The sequence below is a fragment of the Parasteatoda tepidariorum genome, chromosome 3 (genome assembly GCF_982258835.1).
Source record: "Parasteatoda tepidariorum strain Cologne lab strain chromosome 3, Ptep-v5.0, whole genome shotgun sequence".
NCBI classification, from domain to species: Eukaryota; Metazoa; Arthropoda; class Arachnida; order Araneae; family Theridiidae; genus Parasteatoda; species Parasteatoda tepidariorum.
This window is the reverse complement of record NC_141757.1, coordinates 76,356,481-76,383,300: the sequence shown is the minus strand read 5'-3', so window position 1 is coordinate 76,383,300 and position 26,820 is coordinate 76,356,481. Positions and strand designations below refer to the sequence as shown.

Sequence of the window (26,820 nt, the reverse complement as noted above, 5' to 3'; positions counted from 1 at the left end):
AAGCTATATGTGGGATGTTCTTCATTCATTGTCTATAACATTCTTGCCCAAAATTAGTTCACAATAATGTAGTTAATAATAATAATAGTGTAGCCCAGTAATTTTTTAAAATATGAATAAGTAGTACAATAAGAATAAGAAGTGAGTAGTATGAATAAGTAGTGGATTATATCCAATTAATACTGGCTTTGAAATTTTAAGCCTATTGGCCCTATCTTTTGTAATCATTTTAATAAGTATTAATTTCTTTAAAAAAAAAACTTTTGATGATTTTAATGTATAGTTGAAATTAATAAAGATTTTTAAGATGTTGACAATGCTGTCTAACCCCATAATCTTTTTTATGTTTAGATCACAATGACCACTTTTTCAACAAGATTTTGAAAATCAATGTCTAGTTTATATAAAATGAAATAAAGTCCTTTTTGTTGAATTTAAAGTTTGATTTTTTATAGAATATTTACTGGCAATTACAAGTGTTTATTTCTGTTGTTAACATACTTGTGTAGGTGTTTTTATAAGCAGACCAAAATTAAACAGAATTACAATCAATTAATTTTGCCCTTAATAATTTGACTTCAAAGCATGGAGTTTTCTACTTTTTTATTTTCAACCACTTGAGACTTCTCTTAACTTCATCTATGCATCTCTCCATGTGCTCCAATTATCGGTATCTTTTTTTATATTATATAGTTTATTGTAATCATATTATCAATTTCTTTAAATATTTTGTTGGATTTCATGGTTGAATTGTTTCTGTCATCATCCTCTCTGATAATTTAAAATTTTTTTTCTCTAGATTTTCCTTTCATAAATAATCTTTTCGTGTTTTTGGGTTGAAGTCCACGTCTCTGACCCACTCACAGATCAGAAATTAGGAGACTTTAGTATCATTTCCCATGTTATATCTTATTAACTTCTGTAGTACAGAAGAACTCTGACTGAGTGTAGTAAGCCTTGACTTGATTTCTGGCATCATTTCAGTCAAAATTGAACCCAAGTACTAAAATTTTGCAATCGTATTATCTTTATTTCTTCATTTACCTTAATTTTAGTATGTGTATTAGTTTCTTTGCAATCTGTAATAACATTTTTATTCTTTCTTAAATTAATTTCCAAAAAAAAAAAGAGTTTGTAAAATTAACAACTAATTATCTATACAATTCTATTATTTAAAATGTTATTTTAATTTCCAGTCATTCAGATTTTAGATTAGATAATTTGATGTCAATTTCAACTAAGGCAATTGTTTTTTTTTATTTTTATTTTTACATTTTAAATGTGATTATCATTAATTTTTTTCCTTCATAATGTATAGGCTCGTCGTGTTGCACCTCATGATACTGTAATTTTATACAATATTGCTTTGGTATTGCAAAAGTTGGCTACGCAAACTCTCAAAGATGAAAAGAGCAATCTGAAAACTGTACTTTCTGCTGTGCATGAACTTGATTTAGCTCAGAGGTAAGCTAAATTGATAAATAAAAAAATTCTTAATTAAATTCATTTATTATATTATTATTATAAAATCTATTAAATGATCACCATTTTTTTCTTCTCTTAATTTTGTCAATACGAACCTGACTGATATTTAAAAATTTGCTGAAAAATGCAATAAATAGTTGTTAATATTGAAAATTTTTATTTTTATTAAACATTTTGCTTAAATGTTAAAATTAAATGATTAAAGTGCTGTTTACAACTGTAATATGATATTGAGTTAAATTTATTCTCAAAGATTTACTGTGCTTAAATATTCAACTAATCATAAACAAAATCTGAATATAATAGTTAAACAAAACGAAAGTAGGCTTATTGACAATTTTTAAATATGGTTAATAAGCCAAATGCATGATGATTAAAAATTTCTTCTCTAAATCTATGAGTTGAAAAACCATTAAAATAAACATGGCATAAATAAACTACCATTGAAAATGAATAATTTAAGGGGCATATGTTCATTAATGTAATCCCGTAATGAATTCCATATTAAGGCACATGAAAGCAAAAAAAAGGTGTGTTCTTGAATAAAATGGAATCCATGAAATAATTTTTAAATTATAAGTTGCTCTATGGTTATCTTCTTTTTTTGTATCAAATTGAATAAATTTATTTCTAACTTATCTTTGAATATAGTTTAACGTACACATATATATAAATCTTTTCTGTTAGGTTTTCGTGGCGAGTCTATCTTTTAGGACCGTAATATCGGAAATTAGCTTCTTTATAATTTTAATCCATCCAAATTTTATTTGCAGTTGATTTTATACTTTATTGATTTATCTTTATCTTGATTATATAATTATTGATTTATCTATAATTATTTATTAAGAAAGTAGACTAAAAATAACTATTTATGAACTATACATGGAGCAGAAGCACTTGCAGGCCAGTTCATCACTACATTTTCAAAAGACAAGTGTGTTCTTTTTTCACAAGCTGCATATAGTTATTATTTTCTTTCATGTTATGTGATCCATATTATCCAGACTTCTATGTTAACACCGCAGGAAGTAATCATAAGACCGGAAGTAAAATTTCAAAATATTTAATAAATTTAATAGGATTTTGGCTTCATAAAGACATTTTAGTGCAGCATGGATTTATTTTATAAATAAGGATTACATTTCAGACTAATTAACTATAATTTCTACGCAAACTGATTATACGACTGTGAAAGAGATTATTGAATGTTCTCATCTGTTAAAGAAGGACTAAACTAAAATTAAAATGTAATTCTTTTTAAGGTCTAGTATTCAGATCCATCAATTCTACTTAACTATTGTTTTAGATGTGACATATATATTATTTTTTAGTATTTTAATGACTGACTATTTTCTTTTTCTCTAAAAAAAAGTTTTGAACTACAAGTTTAATGTACATTTTTTTGTTATGAGTATTTACTATGAAATAATTTTGTTAATTAAGTAAAATCTTTAAATAAATTGCTTGGTATTTTTATTATTGCTGTGTAAGTGGGAATCTTCATTAAACAAGAACTAGTAGATCATATTATTTATGATTTTAATTACAGTTACAAGAATTTTTGGAATGTATTATGATTTATCATACTGATTGCTCATGTTCAATATAATTTGACCATAATTTGAGGATTTCAATATCTCTTTAAATAAATACAGTGGGTCATTTTGTGTTTGAATTTTGTACCCTCTTTTATTTGTTTTATTTTCTAGTGATTTGTTTCTAATCTATTAAAATTTATTTTAGATACTTCAGTTACCTCAGTATTAATGGTGATAGAATGAAATACGATTTAGCTCAAGCTTCAGCAGAGGCTAGGTAAAAAATGCACTTTAAAATATTTTTTTTTCAAATGTGTGAGAATGGAACATTATATAGGGTTTTGTGTAATCATTAGCAAATCATTATTACTATTTTGAGGAGGGAAATTTTTACCAATTTCTTTTTTCTTTTTTTTACTTTGCAACTAATCTGAGTTAAACAGAACCTTTTCATCTTTTTTACATTTTTTTGCAGCTGATTTGTTTGAATGCAAATTTTGCCTTTGTTTGATTGTGAATTTTGCCTAAAGAGTTTTCATTTGTTTAAAAGATAAATTAGTTTTTGATTTTTTTTTATCTAAGCAATTTTGATCAATTCATAGTGTTTTGCCTAATGTGATGATTGAAATATAAAATAAGATAGACAAATATTTATGTTTGCATTTTCTTATTCTCACATTTTCTGCAGTATGTCTAGTATACATTGCATTGTTAGGCTTGAATTTTCTTAAAATACGCCTTGAAAGTCAAGGTAAATTAGTTCCAGCTTTTTCCTGTAATTCTTCTGTAATAGTATTAATTATTCTGTCTTAAGCATCTGGTTACCATACATCTTGATTTGCCATACATTGTTTCTCATAGTATTCTAATGAATCCACAAATTTGAAGCATTAAACAGTGTTCACAAAAAAATTTATGTATCAAAGTCAACATTAAATTGTCACCAATAGCTCTATAAAAACTATTTTTATTTGTTGTGTATTGTTGTTATGTAAAGTCATGTATTCAAATATGTTTTTTGTGTTACAAAAAGTAGCCATGCTGTTTGTAGTTCTTTCAGCATCAAAAATGGTGCCCTGTTAGAAAACAAAGATTGAAAGCATTAAATAAAGAAAAATTAGATTTTGTCTTTTGCACAGAAATTTTTTTTCCACAACTATACAATGTTCATTTGTAATTTTACATACGCTATTGGCATTGTTTATTACTGTTGTGTGATAGTTAAATAATGTGGAAGGTTTGACAATTTTTAATTTATTATGAACTTTTGTCAGGCAATGTCAAGATCTGCTCAGTCAAGCTCAGTATCATGTAGCAAGAGCCAGACGACTTGATGCTGAAGATAGAGAGTTTAGACGAAAACAAGAAGAAGAACGTGAAGCTCTTAGACAGAAAACACTTGAACAGCAGGTTTGTGCGAGTCATTTTCAAAATAAAATAGATTATTATTATTTCGTCAAAGTCTTTTTTAATAAATTATTAACTAATTTGAAACTTTCTTTGCTTTATCTAAAGGATTATTTATGTTCAAAAGTTTAAGTGACTGTTTTTAAAATATCATGGGCAGCTGGTTGGTGGAATCCATTTTTCAATAACATGTAATTTATGGGTAATACTAACATTGAAGTAGCATAGTATATGGAATATATTAGAACCCTATTAACTGACATTTATGAAATTAGGGATATGTCGGAAAATCAATATGGTTGGTTAATCAAGCAACATTTTCAAGTGAATTTTTTAAGCATTTAAACATCAAACTAAAAGTAAAATTACTTAGAATAATTGTGACTATAATAAAATTTTAAAATTAAGCACCCGTGTTTCTTTTTATAAATAATGCAATATCATGATAAAAATGTATACATTTTCTTATATTTCTCATTTTTATCAGCCAGGTATCGCATTTTTTGTAATAACAGTAATTAGATTCTATTGTGTTTAATGGTACTAGGCCTGTAAAAGCAACAGCAATTGGGATACATCATCAGCTGTAATAATGATGAAATACGGTTTGGGGCACTTCTGTTAATAATACTACTCATTTGTAATTATATTTTTTAATTTTATGCTTTATAATAACTTTCTTTTTTTAAGAAATTATAATATTTAATTATAAAATTTATTAAGATATTCTGCATATGAGTAAGATTTTTTGCCTATAAGATAATTGATTTTTTTTCAGATGAAAGAGCAAGAAGAACGTTTAAAACAGGAGCAAGAACTTATAATGAAACGACAAGAATTTAAAGAAAAAAGTAAAGGCAAGCTTCTGTTCGATATGGTTGAAGAAAAATCTCGTAAAAAGGTTAATAATTCTCGCAATATTAGTTTTTTTCATGAATTAAATGTTTAAAGCTATTGCTCTGAAGCAAAACTTCTTTAAGCGCATGCACATTAGGCACAAATGCCATTAAAAAGGTGAATAATTTTTTTATATTCCTCAAATATTTTTATGTTATCAAACTATTAAGTTTATGTGTTTTCTTTTTGTCAGGAAAGAAAATATAAAGTTTGAAAATTATTCTTTAGTTTTCCGTTATTTTTTTTATATATTTTAATTTAAATTTTTATTTTATTGTATTTCGAATTTTTTTTAAATTTTGGACTATAGTTAGTATTATATTTGATCTTACTTAATTGTTGTATAAAATTGAAATGCAATGTATTTGTGCTGAATTAAAACTTTTGCATTCATATATCATTATAAAAGAATTTTCTGCAATGCACATAAATTGTGAAATAAGTTTGGTCACCTGTAATAATACTTCGCAAATTTTATTTTAAACTTTTATTTCAGGCTTTTTTTATTAAAAAAAAAATGTTTAGTGAAATTTATATTACAATGTATCTCCTATTTATTTAAGCAGTTTTTTTTTATATACATAAATTCTAACTTATTTTTTGTTTATTCTTAAAGATAATTATAAAAATCTGAATGTATTATTTTGCCCAAAAATTGTGTTTTAAAATTTATTTGTTTCAAAATTATTTTTATATTGTGTTTAATATATATTTTTGTTTATTTTGAATTTGGAAAATGAATATGTGTGAATCTGAAAACACTTTTCTAATACAAAATTGTTCAACCAAATGCTATGAAATTGTTTCATACTTTGTCTTCTGCACATTTGTCATAAAACTTTTGCTGGATTATTTTAAATGTTGAGAAAAAAAAGAATGTATAAAAAAATTGAAGTATATTTTTAAACTTTTTATTTATTTAGTTTGAAATTGATAAAGAGGTACTAAAAATGCATTTTTTTTTACATTTAAGTCCATTTTAACTCACTTGAATAATCACAATTATATATTTTTCAGGGCCGAAAGGCTGATGACTATGTTAGTGACAGCAGTGCTTCTGGAGAAGGTGGAGAAGATAAACCTAAGAAAAAGAAAAGGAGAGAAGATAGGGATAAGAAAGAAAAGAAGAAGAAAAAGAAGTTAGTTTATTTTATTGTTAGTTGAAGCATGTTCTGAAATTATAAAAAAATGTTTTGCACTTATTGCATGCCTATGAATACATAGTTATTTAAAAATATTATGTCTGGAAAAAAAATCATAAAAAAAATGTGGGTTATATAACGATTTTAACATGCTTTTTTTTACAGTATTTCAGACAGTTAATATTTTTTGTATACCAGTAACTTTTATATATCAGTAACTTTTGTTTATCAGTAACTTTTTTATATCAGTAACTTCTAGATATAGGAGATTACATCATATTTAGTTGTAATATTCAAATTAAAATATAGTTTTTTATTAAATAAAAAAAAAATTCATAATTCTATTTTTGCTAATATTTTAAAGCAAATATTGTGTTTATTGAATTTAATTGACTAATATTTTCACATTATAAATGTGTTGATTGTATTGTATTTGTAAGCGATCTATTTACATTTTAGTATATTAACACAATAGTGTGTATTGTAAAGAAATTGTTTCTGGTTTTTCAATTTTAATCTTATTCATACAAATTCTATCATTACTCCATGGCTGTAATGTGGTTGTCACTAGATTGCACTAAATAGTCCAGGGAAGACACTAGGCTTTCAAAATCCCGGGTCCCTGGGACCCATGACTTTTAAAAAACTGGGTCCTTTTGAAAAAAAATGGGTCCTTTACATAAATTTTTAAACAAATACAGTAGAGAACCATTTATCCGGTATCCAGATAACCAGAAAACCGGGAAAAATTTTGCTCGATTTTCCCACCATTTTAAACTAGAACGAAAAAAGCGGAAATTGGACTCATCCTTGAAGTTGAGTAGAGGAAAATGTAAGGAAGGGGAAAATTTTTTTCCCCGTTTACCCAGAGAAACGTCATTTCCTCTGTGACCTTGAAGGCAGGGAAGGGAGGAATGTTTTATTTTTTCCTTTAGGCCGTCAATCAAACTCAAGGGTGTGGCATGCTGATTTCGTTTTCTGCTTGATTTACGAGGGGGGTGGGGAAAATGCATTGCATGCATATCAGTGAACAGAAAAAGAAAAATATATTTATTTGACATCAACTAATAAAAATAAAATCTTTTTCTTTTGAATAAATTCTCATTCTTTGGAAGTGCGGTATCAATTGGTTGCGGTTTTTCTTGGTGTGGAATCACATCTGCAGTAATTAAAAATGTTGTTTTTATCAACAAAAAAAAAAAATAAAATAAAAGGAGAATTGTTTATTAATTTAAACATAGGATTATTTTATGAAGCAGATTACAGTTTTGTTTTTCTGATTCCACTATGTTTGATTTTTTTTCTTTTCGCGATAAATTTCGCACTCAATAAATTAATTCTTTCTATTCATAAATTTTATCATTAGGTTTTTTTCTTTCTTCTTTTTTTTGAATTCCGTTGATTTTGCCTTGTTCCGGGTTTTAATATTTATGCTAGTGCCTTTTTTAACTATCGTTTAAATCATTATTTTTATTTCATTGTCTGGCAAAGTCATACTTAAATAATATGTTATTAGCTTTTTAAGATTAAGAAATTAAAAGTAAATAACTAAATGTAGCACACATCCTATAATGTATTTTTATTTGAAAGCTTATCTTTTACAATCACGAATAAAATTGGGAAAGCATTCAAAATAAAATAAAAGAGAGAAAAAATCTTTAGTACTCTTGAAAATATTCCTGTACGATGCGACCGCCAGCTATGAATTTTTCGCCAAAATGGAAACCCCCATCTTGGAACAAGTTTTCAGAGCCCAAACAATAGACTAGCTCTCTCTACCCTAATATCTCCTCTAAGTGCTATAATGGTCAACATTTTGAGTCATAGAACTGGTTTCCCACCTGTGTGTCTAACATGTGTTGGTCTAACTCTGGAGACAGGTTTTTTTTTTTTTTTATACCGAGGATGCATACAGATTTATTTTTTGCGTCCCAATTTTTCGATTTTATTAAAATGTTTCGATATCAAAGATTAAAAAGTCGGGAAATTTATAAACTTTCTTCAAAAATTTACGCGTCCCGCGGGACGCGTAGCGATTATTTTTTTGCGTCCGATTTCAATTTTTTGCGTATTTTACGCAAAAAATTGCGCTATAGCGCGTAAATGTCTTCCCTGATAGTCAGGTATACTTTTGTGAATAAATTGTTCATTATAAAAAGATATTTTTCTCGTGCATGAGTGTGATAAATTGATGGTTAAAAAAAGTATTTTAATAATAACTATTTACCAAAACTGCAGATGATGAGTAATAATTTATCTTCCTTCAAATTTTAGTAGTTAATGGCATTATTTAAATTCTTGAAATTAAATTTAAAAATTGTATTTTGCTTGTATTTTTATTTATTTTAAATTATAAACTTTGTCCTACCTATTTCATCATCTAAAATTTAAACTATTATTTTGATTATGTGATTCACAAAATTTATTTAAATTTTATTGCAATTGGTTTATCTTTTATGTTTAAAAAAGAATAATATCCACTGGTATTGTTGCAGGCGTGTGCCCCGAGATGACCGTGAAACTGATGATGAAGGAGGAGAAGAAGGTGGTAGAAGACGAAAACGTAGGAAAGATAGAGAATCCAAGCAAAAGAAACAGAAAGAAGATGGACTTACTGCCAAGCAAAGGAGCAGAATCGTTTCTAAAGCAACTATTTCATCAAGTGAGGAGTCTGACAGTGGAAAAGAGAAGTCTAAAAGAAAAAAGAAAGCAAGGTATATAAAATTATCACAAAACTGTTTACAAATCATGTCCTTTGGAGTTATTAATTATTTGAGTTAATATGTAACTATTTCCGAATGATATTAGTAATTGTTTATTTATTATTGGAATTATTCTTCAATTATTTCTAATGATATCATTATTTATTCCTTTAAATATTTTAACAATATTGCTTTTAGAAATTAAGAAAAACTTTTTTAAAATTGATGCTAAAGATTTCTTCGGTTTTGTTAACCAATGGGAAAAATTTTTTAATAGAAAAAAGTTAACTTATGAATTATATCTGAAATGGACTATATAACATGATTTTATGTTAAAATATTCATTAAATGTGGTTTTGTTTTTCATAAATCTTAAGTTATCTATCTTTGAACTTTGTGTGAAATTTTTTAATTAAAAATAGTTTTATTGTGGAAGGACTTTTTTTTACTGTAGCCTCAGATTTACAGGATTAGCAAATGCTGCACAAAAAAGCTTCACTAAGCTCATTAATTGTGTTTTATTGTTTCTCATTTCCTAACCTAACCAAAATTAATTAATTTTTTTTGAAGCTTAAATTGTATATTATTTAATTCAGGACATACAATTTGTATATGTTTGGCATATACTAGCTACTTAGAATAGTATGGTTTTTAAATCAACTCATAGTAAGTTATGTTTTTTAAAAAAAATCATTTATTAGGTTTGAGACCCATGTGTTTGCAAATTTGTCTTAATTACTACTAGTGGATTTTATGGCATAGTGAAAAACATCAAGCAAGCAATATTGAAGATTCATTTTTGTTGCAATGAAAACTTTATTAAGCAAGAAAAGAAAATATTAAGGGAACACATAACATCTGAAAATTCTGTTCAACGAGTATACGCTGATTATCTAACATAAAGCTGCTCAATCTCTTATAAACTTATATCTTGCTCTGTTTTATTTATGTTACTTATATTGAATAACCAATCAAACGACATGCATAAAAAGGAAAACAAATACTATTGAAATAACCCTTGTAATTTATATTTAATTTATTTTTTAATGTCTGAAGTAAACTTAAAAAAAAAGAAATAATTAAAATTTAAAGGAAAAAAAAAACACATGTTTTATTTTTCTTCAAAACATTAAAAATTTATACAATCTTTTCTGACTCACTTTCATATTCCTTCTTGTTACCATAGTTTTTTGACGGACTCTTCTTCCTTGAATTTCGGCCTTCTGAACTTGTTGTCTAGCAGAGGATTTTTGTGCTCGTTATTCCTGTCATATAAGTCATATAATATTTTTTTTACATTATTTTTTCTTGGTTGCAGTGCTAGTGATATGAGTCAAAGTGATGAAGACAGTGGACCTAGAAAGAGGAAAATTGCTTCTGATAGTGGAAGTGAAGATTCTGACAGTGGTAACGCAAAATCTAAAAGAAGAAAGGGAACAAGGTATATTGAATTGTTTTATAGTTATTTCAAAATTATACTCTTAATTTGGCATTTAAATATTTATTCAAATGAATCATTGCTTTTTAGAATTATGTAAGACATTGTAAATATTATTTAATATTTTTTTCTCTGTTAGATAATTTTAATACAGTACAGAACCCGTTATCCGGAAATCAGAAAACCGGAAAACCAAATAATCGGAACGAATTTTCCCGCCATTTTTGAAAAAACAAATGTTTTTCTCCTCATAAGATTTCAAGATTTTTCTTTCTTTTTTGAAAGATGTTAACCTTACCATCATTTTGGAAACAATCATTAGTGTATTACTTCATCGTTTTTTTCTTCTTTTCAAGATTATTTCCAAATATATTTTTTTAGTTGAATTTGACATTAAAAAAAACGGCTTTTTGTAGCGATTCAGAAAACCGGAAAAATCAGTTATCCGGAATACCGATGGTCCCGATCGTTCCGGATAATCGGTTCCCTACTGTATAAAAAGATTATTTTTTTTACCTGAAAGGAAAAGCATGTCAAATAATATTTATCCTAAAAATGACTGTAATTAATTCTACGTCTAAGGCTTGGTTAAGTAAGATTTTACTTTTCAGAAGTCTAGTGTCATTTTTCTTACCTTACAAAAGTGTTCCTCTAGTCTCATTTAACTTTATCTTATAAAAAATTTGTTCAACCTACCAAAAATAGCCTTAATTTACCAGTGCTAAACCAGTAAATGGAACAAAGATTTTCTCTAGTTTTATAGTGATTCTCATCGTGTTATAATAGCCAATTTGCGGTAAGCTAATGTTTTTCCTCTAGCAAAAAAAAAAAAAAAAAAAGGTGAATTCTTTTAAAAGAAAGCATTTTCAATAGAGGCTAAGATCAATGTTATCAATTGTATTTGAAGATGCACCAATCAGTTGGCACTGTGAAAGAAACTTTCTTTGTCAAAATTTGCTTTTACAAACTTTTGGAAAAAATGCTGCGCAACTTTTGTTGCAAAAAGTTGCTTCTTCCTTTATACCTAGGACCTGTACCAAGCTTTTGGAGCCAGTTTACATTATGTCTATTGAAGCTAGCCTTCCTTCCCTGTGCATATTCTTTGCTGAATTCTGCTTAAAATCAATAATTTTCCTCTTTAATAAAAGCTTTTGGAGTTGAGTAAAAGTTTTTATTTAATAATGTTTTTAGTTTCACATTTCTCGACTCAAGTTTATGAAAGTTCAAATTTTATGTTTTCCATGATTCCTTCATTTAAAATTTATATGATTTGCTTATACTACTGGTTATTTAGACAGAATTTAAAAGTTTTATCGACTCTAAAGGATTATTCTAGTTCATATAGATATCATTCATAGATATGTTCATAGATATGTTCATTTATTCATACATATATCATTATAGATATCATTCATTCAGTTCATAGATATTACTAATCCGTTTCTAATTATGAATATTGTGTTAATTATCTTTGTCATTAATTATTTTATTATTATCTTGTTATTATTTTAATGATTATTATTTCTATTTGTTTGAAGTGCAAGTGATGGTAGTCAGAGTGATGAAGACAGACCAGCCAAGAACAGGAAAATTGTTTCAGATAGTGATGAAGATAGTGAACCTAAAAAGAGGAGAATTGCATCTGACAATAGTCAAAGTGAAGAAGAAAATGCACCGAAAAAGAGAAGGATTGCTTTGGACAGTGGGAGTGAATCTGATAAAAGTATACAAAAAATCCTTTCATTAAAATCATGAATTTAAAAAAAAAAAAAAAAAATCAGGTGCTTTATATTACGATTTATATCCAGCTGATTTAAATTAATGTAAGATATAAACTATTGCTATTCCCAACTGAATATACCGAGTTCTCTGAAACATTGCAAACTTATACAAAATGAAATAGGTGTTAGTGAAGAATGTATTTTGTGCTATGCGTTGTGTAAGAAACAAAAGCTAAAGTTCAATTCCCTCATCTTCTAAAAAAAAAAAAAAAAAAAATCAAATGTTATTTAAATTAATGAAAATAAAAATAAAACATAAAATAAGCAGTTTTTAAACATTTTCGAGGTTTATTTTGTGTTTTTTATTTTTGAAAATTTTTGACGACTGAGGGTTAAGACGCATTCTGATTTAACCAACAAATTGTCATAATCCCCATGTCCTAGTTATAAACAAGTTTGACTGGAATTGTAATCTGAAAATATCATTTAAGTGTCATTAAACTGTGCAACGCTTCAAATGTGCTTTAAATAGTTTTGACATATTGCAAGTTTCAGTTATCTTGTTAGTGTAAATAATAGTCAGTTTTTTAATATATTATTCATCATATTTTGTTTTAGATGATGAATCTAATAAAGCGTCTGATTCTGGAAAGGAAGCCCAATCTGGTAAGACTTGAAAACATAGTTTTATTTTTATAAATTGTTTCTTGACATTTGAGTTACAATATTTAGCATATTATTTTCTTTCTCATAATGGATTTTATTTTATGCACACAAAAGAGTCTAAATTAGTAGTTAGCAACATGCTAATCAGAGATTATGTATAAATTTCATCTAGCAGATGCCCTGATCTTTTTATAATTCCTGATTGTTTCTAAAGCTATTTAACTTTATGATGCGTTTTGCGAATAATTCAGCTATCCATCACCTTTAAATTAAACTTATAATTCATTTAAATTAATAATAATTCGTCTTTTAACAATCATTTCCACCTTAAGTAAATTATATTAAATTGAGTAAAAAGTCATTGTGTTATTTTTTTTTTTTTTTTTGAGAGAGAGAGGGCAATAGTGCAGTTTCTGAAATACTTAAAGTATTTGCTTTAGTAGTTGTTATGTCATTGATAACTGACAGTTTAAGCTTTATGGTAAAAAGTAAAGCGAAAAACACTCATCAAGCTTGTGAAAAATTGTATGAAATCTACAGTGATGATGCTGTACAAGAATGCCAGTGCCAAATCTGGTTCATAAAATTCCATACTGGTAATTTTGATTTGAAGGATGCACCTCGATCAGGAAGGCTTACCCAGATTGGTAAGGACAAAATAAAGACATTGATTGAGTCATACATTCAGTCAGATACATTGAAGATCAGTCGAAATTTTTTTTCGTATCGAGCTAAAGAAATCAGTCTAAAGATCAACTTAAAAAGCAAACCTTCATTAAAGCTTTTGCTCTCAATATAGGGGGATTAGAAGGGTGTGGTGCTCTTTTGAGCTCCAACGAAGGATCAATACTATCAAGTCAGATATGTATTCTTGGCAATTGAGCAATTTGAATGACGCTTTCATCTAGAAACATTCTCAACTTGTCAATCGTAAAAGAGTACTGTTTCTTCACAACAACGTGAGACCACACACATCTTTGGTGGCCTGTCAAAAGTTATAGGAGCTTCAGTGTGATGTTGTGCTCCAGCCAGCATAATCACCTGACATTGCTCTGTCAGACTCCCACTTGTTTTCATCTCTTCAAAACTCCTTCGTGAAATAACGTTGAAATCAGATGAGACTGAAAAGTCAGCACTTTGATCAGTTTTTCGCACATAAAGACATGTCTTTCTATGAACCATGAATTATGAAGCTCACCAAAAGATAACAAAAGGTCATTAAACGAAAGGGAACATATATCTTTTATTGACCGTCATTTAATATATGGATTTGAAAATAATGGGAAAAAACGAGACCTTTTACTCCACCCAATATATTTTCTAAATTTATTACTGAATCACTGCATATAATCCGGCCATGAAATAATAGAATTTAGTAGTCATTAAACGATATGAAACACTTTGCCAAGAATAAATTAATAATTTATCCTTTTAGCGATATTATATTAGCTATTAATTACTGCTAAGGTTTTCCTTAGCTTAAGAATATGAAAAGTGTTTGGTAAAAATGAATCGCAACTATTTTATGAAGTCAAAACACTGTAGCAATCATTGTAGTTCTTGAACGTCAAGACTCTAGGTTTTGAAGAAAGAGTATCTATTTATTCAAATGCCATAATTACCAAAAAAAAAAGATATCGTTAATCATATTTATTGTAAAGAGGATTCAATAAAATCTTTTCATTTTTAAATTGTTGGAAATTCCATTTTTGCATGACAAACTGATTTAAAATTAAAAAAATATAGTGGTGCTCTATTTGTTTTCTATTTCCCTTTTGTTTATTATTGCTTTTGTTGTCCTTCTAGACAATGAAGGCGGTTCCAATAAAGCACAATCAGGTAATAATATTTATTTCAATTATTCATCCTTATTAGTCAGCTAAATGCTTTAAAAATATAATTTATTACTATATATTATTTTTTTTTCAAAGATTTTCTTGTTATTGATAGCCTAAAATATCTTCAAAATTTATTTTTAAAAGATTTTTTTTCGGAGTCAAATGGTAGTTTTTAAAACATTTATTTTTTATATCTATTTTATTATTGTATTTGAATTGTTTCTACTTTTTCCACTTAAAAATCGTCAAACCATTCTTATATAGTCGGTACCTTCTCAGGCCTTTATTTTCTGAAATAATTTTAACCATATTTAATAAAATGAGGACATATAAATGCTGTATCAAACATTATAATAAATATAATAAGAGTGTAGCTTAACATAGTAGTAAACGGCTTCATTATAAATATCGAGTTTAAGTGACTTTTCTAAAATTGTATTTAAAACATTTTAAAGTTTTTGGTTAAAAAAATGGTCTAGATTTTTTTAAATATAAATTTCAGCCATTTGTTTCAAACTTTTTAAAGTTAATGTTGTTACGCCAAATAGTTAATAATAATTTTTTTTCAATTATTTTTCAGATAATAAAGGATCAAGCAGAGAGCACTCTTAATGTTATTTTATAAATTTAACTCTGTTTCGTTGAAATAAGAGGATTTTATCCAAATTTTTAAAATATAATGTATTATTTTTTCTGCGCAGCAATTTTTTACACAATAAGCTATTGTAAATTTAAAATAAATTAAAAAATTCATACATAAAAGTTCTCAGTGAATCAGTCATCATACAAAAAATCTTAGTGAAATATTAGTAGTTTTTTAAGATCACTCCTACTTGTTTTTTCTTCCATGTATTCCAAGCCTTATTTAAACTGCTATTTTGTTATTATGTTGTTTTTAATTTATTTCTTTTTTCATTCTACAACCATTATAATATCATATAGAACTCACCAGTTATCTATTTTTCAAAAATTAAGCCTCAATCACATTTAACGGAGCATTGTCAAAACCCGTTTTATAAATATATTTAATATAACTGTTTAAATATATATTTATACTAATTTAATAAATATATTGCGAGTATATAACATAAACAAATGTCGAGTATATCACTTAAATATAATATTGCATAATTTAGAAGTATGAAAACTGATTATATTATAAACATAGAGAGTTAGAGTGGCATTTCTGATATTATTTTCAACCATTTTAATAATTCTGACGAAAAAAAATGCTCTGATTTTTTTTTATAAATTTTCTTACAACTTCGAACAATTTGTTTCAAATTATTCATTTGAATAAATAATTTTAAATTATGTCTATTGTTATGCCCCCTTGCTTATAATATATTTTCTCTATTTTCTTTTAGATGATGAACGTTCGAATAAAGAGCAATCAGGTAGCATATATTGTTTATCTAATATATTTCCTATTTATTTAAGGCACATTATTAAAACATGTTTTATTATTTTTAGTTGCAATATATCAGTTTTTAACAATCAAAAATATATTAAAAAAATAATTTGTAAAAGTTTTTCAGAATCTCAATCAAATCCCGGTAGTTGTTTAGTCTAAATATCTTTATTGACTATATATCCATGTAAACTTATTTTATTATTTGTTAATATCATTATATTGAATTTAAATAGGTTTTTCTAGTTACATTGTGAGATTTTAAAAACTTTTCCTAATAGTTTGTTCATTAACTGTGTTTTGATTCAGTAAAGATTTTTTCTGCATTCAGTTGTAATCTAGAGGGGGTATAACGCCTAACACAAATTACATTATACTCATTCAAAATATGTTAAATCAGTAATTTAAACACCTATATAAAAATTTATGGGTTAACCCCTACTCCCAAATAAACTATATCTAGTATTAGTAAATTACCTGTAATACAATGTAGCTCTTAAAGTATTACTGTAACATAAATTTATTTTTTTATTTAATAATAATTATGCTGAATCATTCTGAAAACAACTTCTTAAAGTTTTTGTGAAAAATTCATTTAATGATAAAAAGAAATAATAAAAATTAGCAAGATATAAGAATTTTAATTTCAATCAATTGAATAAAAGTCCAATTAAGTCAAAATTAGGAAAAAAATATTGATATTAGTGGTAAAATTGTAAACAAATTATAGAAAAAAAAATGACCATAAGATTTTTTTAAAATGTTAACTTCGTTCTCTAAAGTATAGACTCTGTTTCAACTAGTCTGCAAATGATTCTGAGAAGAAAAAAAAACTTATTCTCAGCTACTCCACAACAAAAGTGCTGCTGTTTAATTTAATCCTTTTAACATTTCTTAAGCTAGTTCTATTGAAGTTTTTTTAATTTTAATATACTTCATATGTTTTTTCTTCATTTGCAAATACCAGAATGTTTTTAGTCCTAAATGAAAAATTTAATACCAAATAAATGTTTAAGCTATCACTATTACATCAATATATACTTGATCTTTATAAGAAACTAAAAGTCTTTGTTAAAATATAGGCTAACACTTTTTATTAAAAGAAAATGTTTACTTTTAAATTTTTTTTGCATGTTTCAATTGCAGACATTTTTTTTATGACTTACTAAAAGTCTCAGTGTTATTTGATCCAGTTGTTTAGTGGTAATATAGCTACTAACTTGTGAATACTTCGTAACGAACCTGATAACTAAAATTTCGCTTATCATTTTGATCGAAATTTTCAAATACTGAACTGAAATTTTTTTACTAAAGGTATTGTATTTTTCAGATGGAGAAGCAAAGGCTTCAGACTCTGATAGAGAAGGCAGTGTTGCATCTGGTATGCTCTTTTACTTGTTATAAAAATCACAACAAATTAATATTTTTAAAATTTGTGTTAGATTACCATTTTTCATGTGTGTTATGCTTTTGTATACAATTATTTCATTTTATATACAGCTAGTAACTTGGAAATCCCTGAAAGCTGGGAAACGTCGAGTAATTTTCTGTTTCTGGGAAAGTCAGGAAATTTGTTCACTGTTCTTGGGAAAATTCCCCTTCCCACAGATTGTGTGCCTGCGATTTATTCTATTTTTCTAACTTTGGTGGGAGAACCGAGCATTTCTTTTTGTCGATCATCTACTGTTTTATAAATGTATTTAATATAACTGTTAGACATATACTTATACTAATTTAATTAATGTATTGCGATTGTATAACCTAAATAAATATCGAGTATATGACATGAAATTAATATTGCATGAATTAGAAATATGGTAACAGACACTATTAGGAACATGGAAGTTAAAGTGGCATTTCTGACATTATTTTCAAACATTTTAATAAGTCTGAAAAAGTTTTTTTTTTTTTTAGAATATACTTACAACTTTGAGTAATTAGTTTCAAACACCTCAATTGACTAAATCATCTAGAGTTATATATATTGTTAGGTCATCATGCTGATAATATTTTTTTTTCTATTTTCTTTTAGACAATGAAGGTTCAACTAAACAACAATCAGGTAATTTTTTTTAATCTAATTTATTTTCTATTTATTTCAGGTGAATTTTTGAAACATGTTTTATTATTTTTTAGCTGAAAGATTTTTAAATCAGTGAGTTTTTAACAGTCTAAAATATATTTAAAAAAAAATCATTTGTAAAGGTTTCTTAGAATATCAATAAAATACCGGTAGTAGTTTTCTTAATTTTTTGACTATGGATTCATGAAAACTTATTTTAACCATATTGTGATTTAATGAAGATTTTTTACTGCATTTATTCTAGCTGAGTCACAGTTCTTTATTAGGTTGCTGGTTTATTATTAGGTCTTCTATTAGATGACACTAATCCAGATTGCTGGTTTAGTGTCACATGAGTGAAACTTGTTTAATGGTAGAACAGGTATTAGTCGCAGAGTAGAATATTCAGAATACCTGGTGACTCTTTTCTATAGTGCATTGTGATGAGCAAAAGATCCAAAACGAATGCTTAGTGTTTCCCTTAATTTTTGGCGATTATATTACAAGAAAAAAAATAGTCCAATTTTATTTCTTACATTTATTAAAATTGAACCATATTTTCATATAGTAGCATAACAAAGCTTGATAACTCGTTTTACTGGATTATTTGTTAAAAATAATTTTTTAAGATCACTGCATATCTTTGTTGACTTTAACAATAAAAACTATTACAGTTAAGCCTAATCAAGCGGGTGATATAACATCTTACACAAATTCCATTTTACCCATTTCCAATGCTTTAAATCAGTAATCTAGAAACCTGATAAAAATATGTGAGTTAACCCTTACTTTCAAACAATTATATCTGGTATTAGTAAGTAATTTGTTAAAGGATATAGCTATTAAAGTATTACTATCTTGTAAAATGTTGGTTTATTGTAATGATAATTATGTTGAATCATTCTCAAAACAGCTTCTTAAAATTTTTGAGAAAAACTCATTTAACTATCAAAAGAAATAATAAAAATTAATTAGATGTAGGAATTTTAATTTTAATCAATTGAATGAAAATCCAATTAAATCTATACTAAAAAGAAATATTGAAATTAAAGGTAAAACTGCGGACAAGGAATAAAAAAAAAAGAAAAAAAGAAAGTAAGGCTTAATATAAATCGATAGATTTTTTAAAGAGCCAATAGTTTTTTTTATATGGTGTTTTGATGGAAATTTTCAAAGCCTAAACTGAATTTTTTTTTTACTGAAGTTATTGTATTTTTCAGATGAAGCAAAGGCTTCAGACTCTGACAGAGAAGGTAGTGTTGCATCTGGTATGTTTTTTTATTTTTATTTCTAATAAATATGAAAGCAGATCAATATTTCTCAATTTGTGTTAGATTACCTTTTTTTTGTGCTTTCTGTTTTCCTATACATGACCCCGAAAATCCCTGAAAAACTAGGTACAATCTACAAATTTTCTGTTTCTGGGAAAGTTAGAAAATTAGTTCACTGTTCTGGAGAAATTTCCCCTCCTGTAGGTTAGGCACCTGCTAACTTTGCTTGTTCTACTTTGCTAACCTTGGTATGGGAACAGAGAATATTTTTTTGTTGATCCTTTTTTGTTTAATAAATATATTTAATATAATTGTCTAGATACATATTTAGGCCAATTAAATTAAAATTCTGCGAGTATATAACATAAACAAATGTAGAGTATATGACATGAATTTAATATTGCCTGAGTTATAAGTATGGTAACAGATTATACTATAAACATTTTAGGTTTAAGTAGCATTCGTAACATTATTTCCAAACATTTTAATAAATCTGAAAAAGTTTTGATTTTTTTTCCAGAATTTATTTACAACTTTGAACAATTTGTTTCTAACTCTTCAATTGGCTGAATTAATATTATTATGCCATCATGCTTATGATATTTTTTGTCTATTTTCTTTTAGATAACGAAGGTTCAACTAAACAACAATCAGGTAACCTTTTTTTATCTAATTTAATTTTTATTCTTCAGGTAAATTTTTTAAACATTTTATTATGTTTTAGTCGAAAGATTTTTAAATCAGTGAGTTTTAAGAAATTAATTGTAAAGGTTTCTTACAATCTCAATAAAATACTAGCAGTAGCTTTCTTAATTTTTTGGTCTGTATATCTTTATTGACTATGTATGCATGTTAGCTTATTTAATTATATGTACATTACACTGTATTGAATATAAATGTTTTTTTTTTTAAGTTGAATTGGTTTTATAAAATCATGAATGTACAATTGTATTATGTTAGGCAATTGACTAAGCCTCCATTTTCTAAGGTTAATCTTCAATCATTTGTAACAAAACTTTTTCAGAAACTACAGATTGTCAGTTCAGCCACCAGTTTTAGTTTCATATCTGCATTTTGAGACTTTTAAAACTATCAAGCATATTCTGATTCAAGAAAGAGTTTCACGGTTCCCAGCAGATCACCGAAGTCAAGCATCACTGGCTGCGGTCAGTGTGCGGGTGGGTGACCACTTGGATCAGTCTGCGTAGGGACCGAGGGTGTGCGGTATTGGTCCTCGCTAAACTGTGCTACCATAAAGTGCTTGACTTCGCGCGCAGGTCGTCGGGCTACCGAAGCGGGGGTGACATCCCCTCCGCAGAGGATCAAAATTGTGATGGCATGTCTTCGGATCATCCTCCGGGATGTTTCCCAGACCGTCGCCAATAGCCCATTGTGCAGCTCTAGTGCGACGTAAATTAACAGCAACAATCAAGAAAGAGTTTCGTTTGCATTCACTTTGGCGAAACCGCAGCTGTCTATTAAGCATCCAGATTTTCGTTTAGTGCCACTAGAGTAAAACATGTTTAGCGGGAGTACACTAGTTGAAGAGTAGGGTATACAGAATGCCTGATAACCTTTTTTTTAATTTCGTATTGTCACGAGAAGATGCTGTAAAATTAACACTCAGAGTTTCCTTTAGTTTTTGGTGATTATGTAACAAAAAAAGAATCAATTTTTATTTTATATATTTATTAAAAGGGAATCCTAATGAAATAGGGTTTCTAATGAATTATTTTACAAGTAGAATGCAATGGATAGTTAAAAAAATTTTTTTATGGTCACTGCATATCTTTGCTGATTTGAAAATGAAAACTATTACTGCTAAGCATAATCAATGGGTGGGATTAACATCTTTTATATATATATATACAGTAGAGAACCATTTATCCGGTATCCAGATAACCGGGAAACCAGAAAACCGGGAAAAATTTTGCTCGAATTTCCCGCCATTTTAAACTAGAACGATTTTAAACTAAAACGAAAAAAGCGGAAATTGGACTCATCCTTGAAGTTGAGTAGAGGAAAATGTAAGGAAGGGGAAGATTTTTTTCCCCGTTTACCCAGAGAAACGTCATTTCCTCCGTGACCTTGAAGGCAGGGAAGGGAGGAATGTTTTATTTTTTCCTTTAGGCCGTCAATCAAACTCAAGGGTGTGGCATGCTGATTTCGTTTTCTGCTTGATTTACGAGGGGGGTGGGGAAAATGCATTGCATGCATATCAGTGAACAGAAAAAGAAAAGAGAAAAATATATTTATTTGACATCGACTAATAAAAATAAAATCTTTTTCTTTTAAATAAATTCTTATTCTTTGGAAGTGCGGTATCAATTACAAGTTTTTCTTGGTGTGGAATCACATCTGCTGTAATTAAAAATCTTGTTTTTATCAACAAAAAAATAAAATAAAAGGAGAATTGTTTATTATTTCAAACATAGGATTATTTTATGAAGCAGATTGCAGTTTTGTTTTTCTGATTCCACTACGTTTGATTTTTTTTCTTTTCGCGATAAATTTCGCACTCAATAAATTAATTTTTTTTATTCATAAATTTTATCATTAGGTTTTTTTTGTTTTGTTTCGGGTTTTAATATTTATGCTAGTGCCTTTTTTAACTATCATTTCGGTTCGATAATTTTCAAGTGTTTTTATTTAGATTAATAAGTTTTCCTTTTATTTTATCGTTTCCCCCGTATAATTAGGTATGAAATATATTGCATTATTTAATCATTGGTTTTGTTTATATTATTTAATTTAGGAATTGTAATTATTTTTAAAAAATAAATATGAGAATTTTGTATTTTTTAAACTTGATTTTCTTGTCTAAACTAGCAAATTTTTTTGTTCTTTTAAATGTTATATTTCTACCATTTTTTTTCTTTTTAAAATTAGGAGTACCTTTCTTTTTTCTCTTACTTTATGCATTACACTTTTTCCTTGTACTTCGGGTTCGATAAAACATCGATTAACGACACTTTTTGGTCGATTCAGAAAACCGGGAAATTCAGATATCCGGGATAGCGATGGTCCCGAGCATCCCGGATAATTGGTTCTCTACTGTATATATATATATATATAACCTTTGTTTAATTTCTAAATTTCCTTTTCAAAATGAGTTTGCCTATTTTAATTGCAGACAACATGATCAATAAAAACCCTGTGATTTTTCATATTTGATCCAGTTGTCTAGTAATAATAAAGCTATAAACTTGTGAACATTTAATTACAAATTTGATGACTGCAAATCTGTTTATTGTTTTGATAAAGACTTTCAACTAGTAAATTGAAATTTTTTTACTTAAGGTATTGTATTTTTCAGATGAAGAAGCAAAAGCTTCAGACTCTGACAGAGAAGGCAGTGTTGCATCTGGTATGTTTTTTATTTGCATTAAATATGAAAGCAAATTAATATATTTTTATTTGTCTTTGATTACCTTTCTCAATTTGTGTTATATTCCCTTACATGCTCTTTGGTGAGCAACCGTGAAATCTGAGAAAACCAGGAAAAATCAGAGAATCACAGATTGTACACTTGCTGTTTGTCCTTGGTGGGGGAATGATAATCATCAACTTGCAGTATTTTTTTCATTTTCAAAACAGAAAATCCGGGAATTTCTTCACTAATGAAGTTTTTCATTTTTGTGAAAAATTAAAAATGTCTTTTTTTTGTTGAAAGTTTCGCTTTTCTTATCTATGGCAAAGCAATTTTTAACGAAAAACAAGGTCTGCGAAGAAGTGAGGTTTGTGCAATACGGTCTTGTCAGGAAAGATTTTTGTTCATTGCTCTAACAGGGGTCAAAGTCATCCCATATATTCCATATTTCCTTTATACTTTTCAAAATCTTACAAAACATCCTAGATTGTCCTCAAACCAAAATCGTTCTATAAATCCTATGTTTTCCTACACAGCAATGCCATTGCACAAATAGCTGATTTATAACACTAAGTAGCTATACAAGCACCAAAAACATCTTACAAACTTCCTTAACTGCTGTATACTTCCACTTTATGATCAGCATTAAATATATTTTGATCAAACATTAAAATTACTGCAAGAAAAATTGACACTTAATCATATTTTGTATGACTAGTTATCTAAACTCTTAAAAAAGCCAAAGAGATGATTTATTAATAAAAGTTCTCCGGAAAAATATAGTTGGTCAGCAATCATAGATTTAAGGATTCAAAAAAAGATGTCACTGCTGAAAATATTGATATTGTAAATAGTAGCAGTTCTTGAGAACTCTGAAAAAGCAGGTTGCCCTTAACACATTTGAAAGTAGATTTTTTAGTTGACACCAAACAGTCTTATATTGTAAATAATAATTTTATTTTAAAGAAATAGCCTTTAAAGAACAAACAATGACCTTTTAAGAACAAAATATTGCATAATTTGCAAATTTTACATCCCATATTGCATTAAGAATCTGTAAAATCTACCCTGTTATAAAACTGCTTGCAAATATGTTGCTTCAAGTAATAATTGAGATTTTGTTGATAAAGATGATTGATAAATAAAGTCACAGATAACTCGAATCACTAAAAAAGGAACAATGGTATACTCTCTGATTATTTTTCCAGCTAACTTTTCAAATAATAATAATAAAAAATAAAAAATCGGTATCTTCCTTAATAAAGTCATCTATCTGTTTTTTCAAGGCTTATTTTTCTGTACCTGTTCTTTCTTTTTTAAATATGACTCTTAAAATCTTGTTTCTGTCGTCTAATATTGTCTAACATTTTTATTCTTTTTGAATAATTATTTTATTTTCTTGATTGTTTGCAGGTAAAAATAATGCTGGAAGTGAATCTGATTAGGATTTTAACCTTATTTAAGTAAGAGTATGTTAAAAATTATCTATAAGTGAAATGTTTTATCTTTTTCACATTAACAAAGGGTTCTTAGATGACCTTATAATATTTCCTCTATTTTTAAGTTTTTTTTGTCAGACTTAGTTTGTAACACCATTCAGTTTTTATTTTTATTTTTAGTACTGATTGTCATTTAGGTTAGATACAGTAAAGCTGATTAATACAACAGCTAATTAAATTTTAATTCAATTTAGTATAGTAGCATTTGTAGATAACAAATATAACCAGGCTAGAGCTTCATAAGGTTAATTACATGATGTGATTAAGTTATTTAAAATAAAACTAAAAATAAGTTTAAAAAAATTATTTTCCATCTCTCAAATCTGCTTGCTAGCATTTTTATCTTTAAACAGTGAAATGATATTGCATTTAAAACAGTTGTTTTTTCCTCGCACTATAAAGGATGTTTACTTTTGACAATGACTTTTGTAAAAAGTCATTAAAAATGTTGATTATTAACTTATGGATGTGACATAGTTTTTACATCCTAAATATTTTATTCTTCCTGTTAGTTCAATTTTTTTTTTATTTTACAAATATTTTATCATCTTTTCACACATTAGTTTATTGTAAGGAAAGTTAGGTTAGATGCTATTGAGTTATCTATAGATTAAAATAAGACTAAGTGTAAAAATAGTTAATAAATAAACTTGCTACATTTAATTCTTTAAATACATAAATAAGGACTTCTGTGATTCCATTTTATGAAGAAATAGGGCACTCTATTTCAGTTCTACTGTGTAGGAAGTGTTGAATACTGAATTAAATTATTGAAATTATTTTATTTAAAATTGATTGTAATTTTGAATAAAAGTAGTATCTGACTTTACCTTTTGCATTTTGTTTCTGTATTTTCTTCTATACATTGTTTAAACACTGCTTTATCTGTAAAAGTAAATTATTATTTTAAAGTGTTAAAATTAGATATTGTCATATTTTAAGTATGATTTTATGAAAGTGGCATTGCTGTAAAATATTATTTTTTTAATATTATTTTTTTTTAATATCATTTTTTGGTGTATTATTTTTTAGTGTTTAAAAAAGATTGCCATCATGAAATACTGTAGAACCCCGGAAATCTGATCTCCAGTAATATGAATTTCATGATAATCCAGACTAATATTACTTCTCAAAGATTATAAATGAAGAGATTTTTCGAAATAAAAAATTCAAATGTAAAAACAACTGTTCAGAGAATAATGCAGTATGAAGATAAAATATGGTTTTCAATTTATGTAAGAACCAAGCTAAATGTTAAATAGAATTCACTTTATCTCTTTGAGTACTAGATTTGTTCAAATGTATAATTTAAAGTCAAGCAAATTTACACTGTGATGTAATCTTGAAAATGTTATCACTCAAATGTGGGATTCAAAATTTACGTCAATCTGAACTTTGAAAAAGTATTTTAAAAACTATTATTCAGGCCCCTGTTTGTAATTTGTTTATCTCTAGTGAATGAGTTGGGCAATACAATGTTGGTAAAAGAGCAGCCAATAACATAAGTGTTATTAATTGCAATTATTTAAAACTGTAAAGTATCGAAAATGAAAAGGTTAAATTACATTAATTTTACCACAGTAAAAAGAAATATTCCTAAAATTTGGATGTGTTGAGATCATGATTAAAGTCACAACATTGCTTTGCATAAAATTGCATTAATTGGGTAAACAATCTATGTTATATCTCACTTTCCTAAGGCGTTATTCCCATTCAAAACCTTTTTTTGTTGGAGGTAACCTGTTTTTCTGAATAATATCTGTTTTTTTTAATTGAAAATAGTTGAAGTCTTGCTTTTTTTCCATCTTATACGCCTAATTTCAAATTACATGACTATTTCATCAAGAAATATTATTTTTTCAAAGTAGGAAAAAATACATAATAAATTATAATAATATATAAATCATAAATTATTTAATAATTTATTGTTCAATTCTCTTTACAGGTCAAGAATATCATCAATGAAAATATATGGTTGAACTTCATGCCATGTTTTATTCACTTGTTTTACTGATGTCATTTGTAAATAAAATTTAAATTCATACTTCTGTCGTCTTTTTGTTTTATTCACTGTTTTCTTAGTTTTAATAATATAATTTTCAGGTATTACTTTATACTGTTTTAGTTGTTAATGCTTTTATTTTTTCATTTTGTACTATCAGACTGTAAATATAAAAATTTTTTTAAATGAAAAACTAAAAAAAGCATTAATATGTTTTAAATTATAAATTATATTTAAAATAAACTACACTATAATAAAATTGTACTTTAAATAAACTGTACTAAAGTAAAGGTATGCTTGAAATAAAAATAAAACAATGAGATATTATACTTGCACCCTAATAGATATAAAGTAGAACCATTTAGTGTGAC

General features: G+C 26.9%; 1 protein-coding gene across 5 annotated transcripts in view; it reads left to right on the top strand.

Annotated features, from left to right (window-relative positions):
• Positions 1 to 26,495, top strand: part of Ctr9 (RNA polymerase-associated protein Ctr9) — a 42,282-nt gene extending 15,787 nt beyond the window's left edge. The window contains exons 15-32 of one of the 5 annotated variants that reach the window (XM_087159616.1): positions 1,319 to 1,464; positions 3,229 to 3,300; positions 4,298 to 4,433; positions 5,209 to 5,331; positions 6,345 to 6,466; positions 8,965 to 9,183; positions 10,490 to 10,612; positions 12,148 to 12,332; positions 12,949 to 12,996; positions 14,803 to 14,835; positions 16,202 to 16,231; positions 17,576 to 17,626; positions 18,278 to 18,307; positions 19,528 to 19,575; positions 20,203 to 20,232; positions 22,895 to 22,945; positions 24,362 to 24,411; positions 26,393 to 26,495. In XM_087159616.1, coding sequence (XP_087015742.1) covers positions 1,319 to 1,464; positions 3,229 to 3,300; positions 4,298 to 4,433; positions 5,209 to 5,331; positions 6,345 to 6,466; positions 8,965 to 9,183; positions 10,490 to 10,612; positions 12,148 to 12,332; positions 12,949 to 12,996; positions 14,803 to 14,835; positions 16,202 to 16,231; positions 17,576 to 17,626; positions 18,278 to 18,307; positions 19,528 to 19,575; positions 20,203 to 20,232; positions 22,895 to 22,945; positions 24,362 to 24,393 — 1,479 coding nt within the window. In that variant the 3' untranslated portion in view covers positions 24,394 to 24,411; positions 26,393 to 26,495. Of the gene's footprint in view, positions 1 to 1,318; positions 1,465 to 3,228; positions 3,301 to 4,297; positions 4,434 to 5,208; positions 5,332 to 6,344; positions 6,467 to 8,964; positions 9,184 to 10,489; positions 10,613 to 12,147; positions 12,333 to 12,948; positions 12,997 to 14,802; positions 14,836 to 16,201; positions 16,232 to 17,575; positions 17,627 to 18,277; positions 18,308 to 19,527; positions 19,576 to 20,202; positions 20,233 to 22,894; positions 22,946 to 24,361; positions 24,418 to 26,392 lie in introns of all 5 variants that reach the window. The other 4 variants (XM_087159617.1, XM_087159618.1, XM_087159619.1 and 1 more) reach the window with 4 other exon arrangements.
• The last annotated feature ends 325 nt before the right edge of the window (positions 26,496 to 26,820 follow it).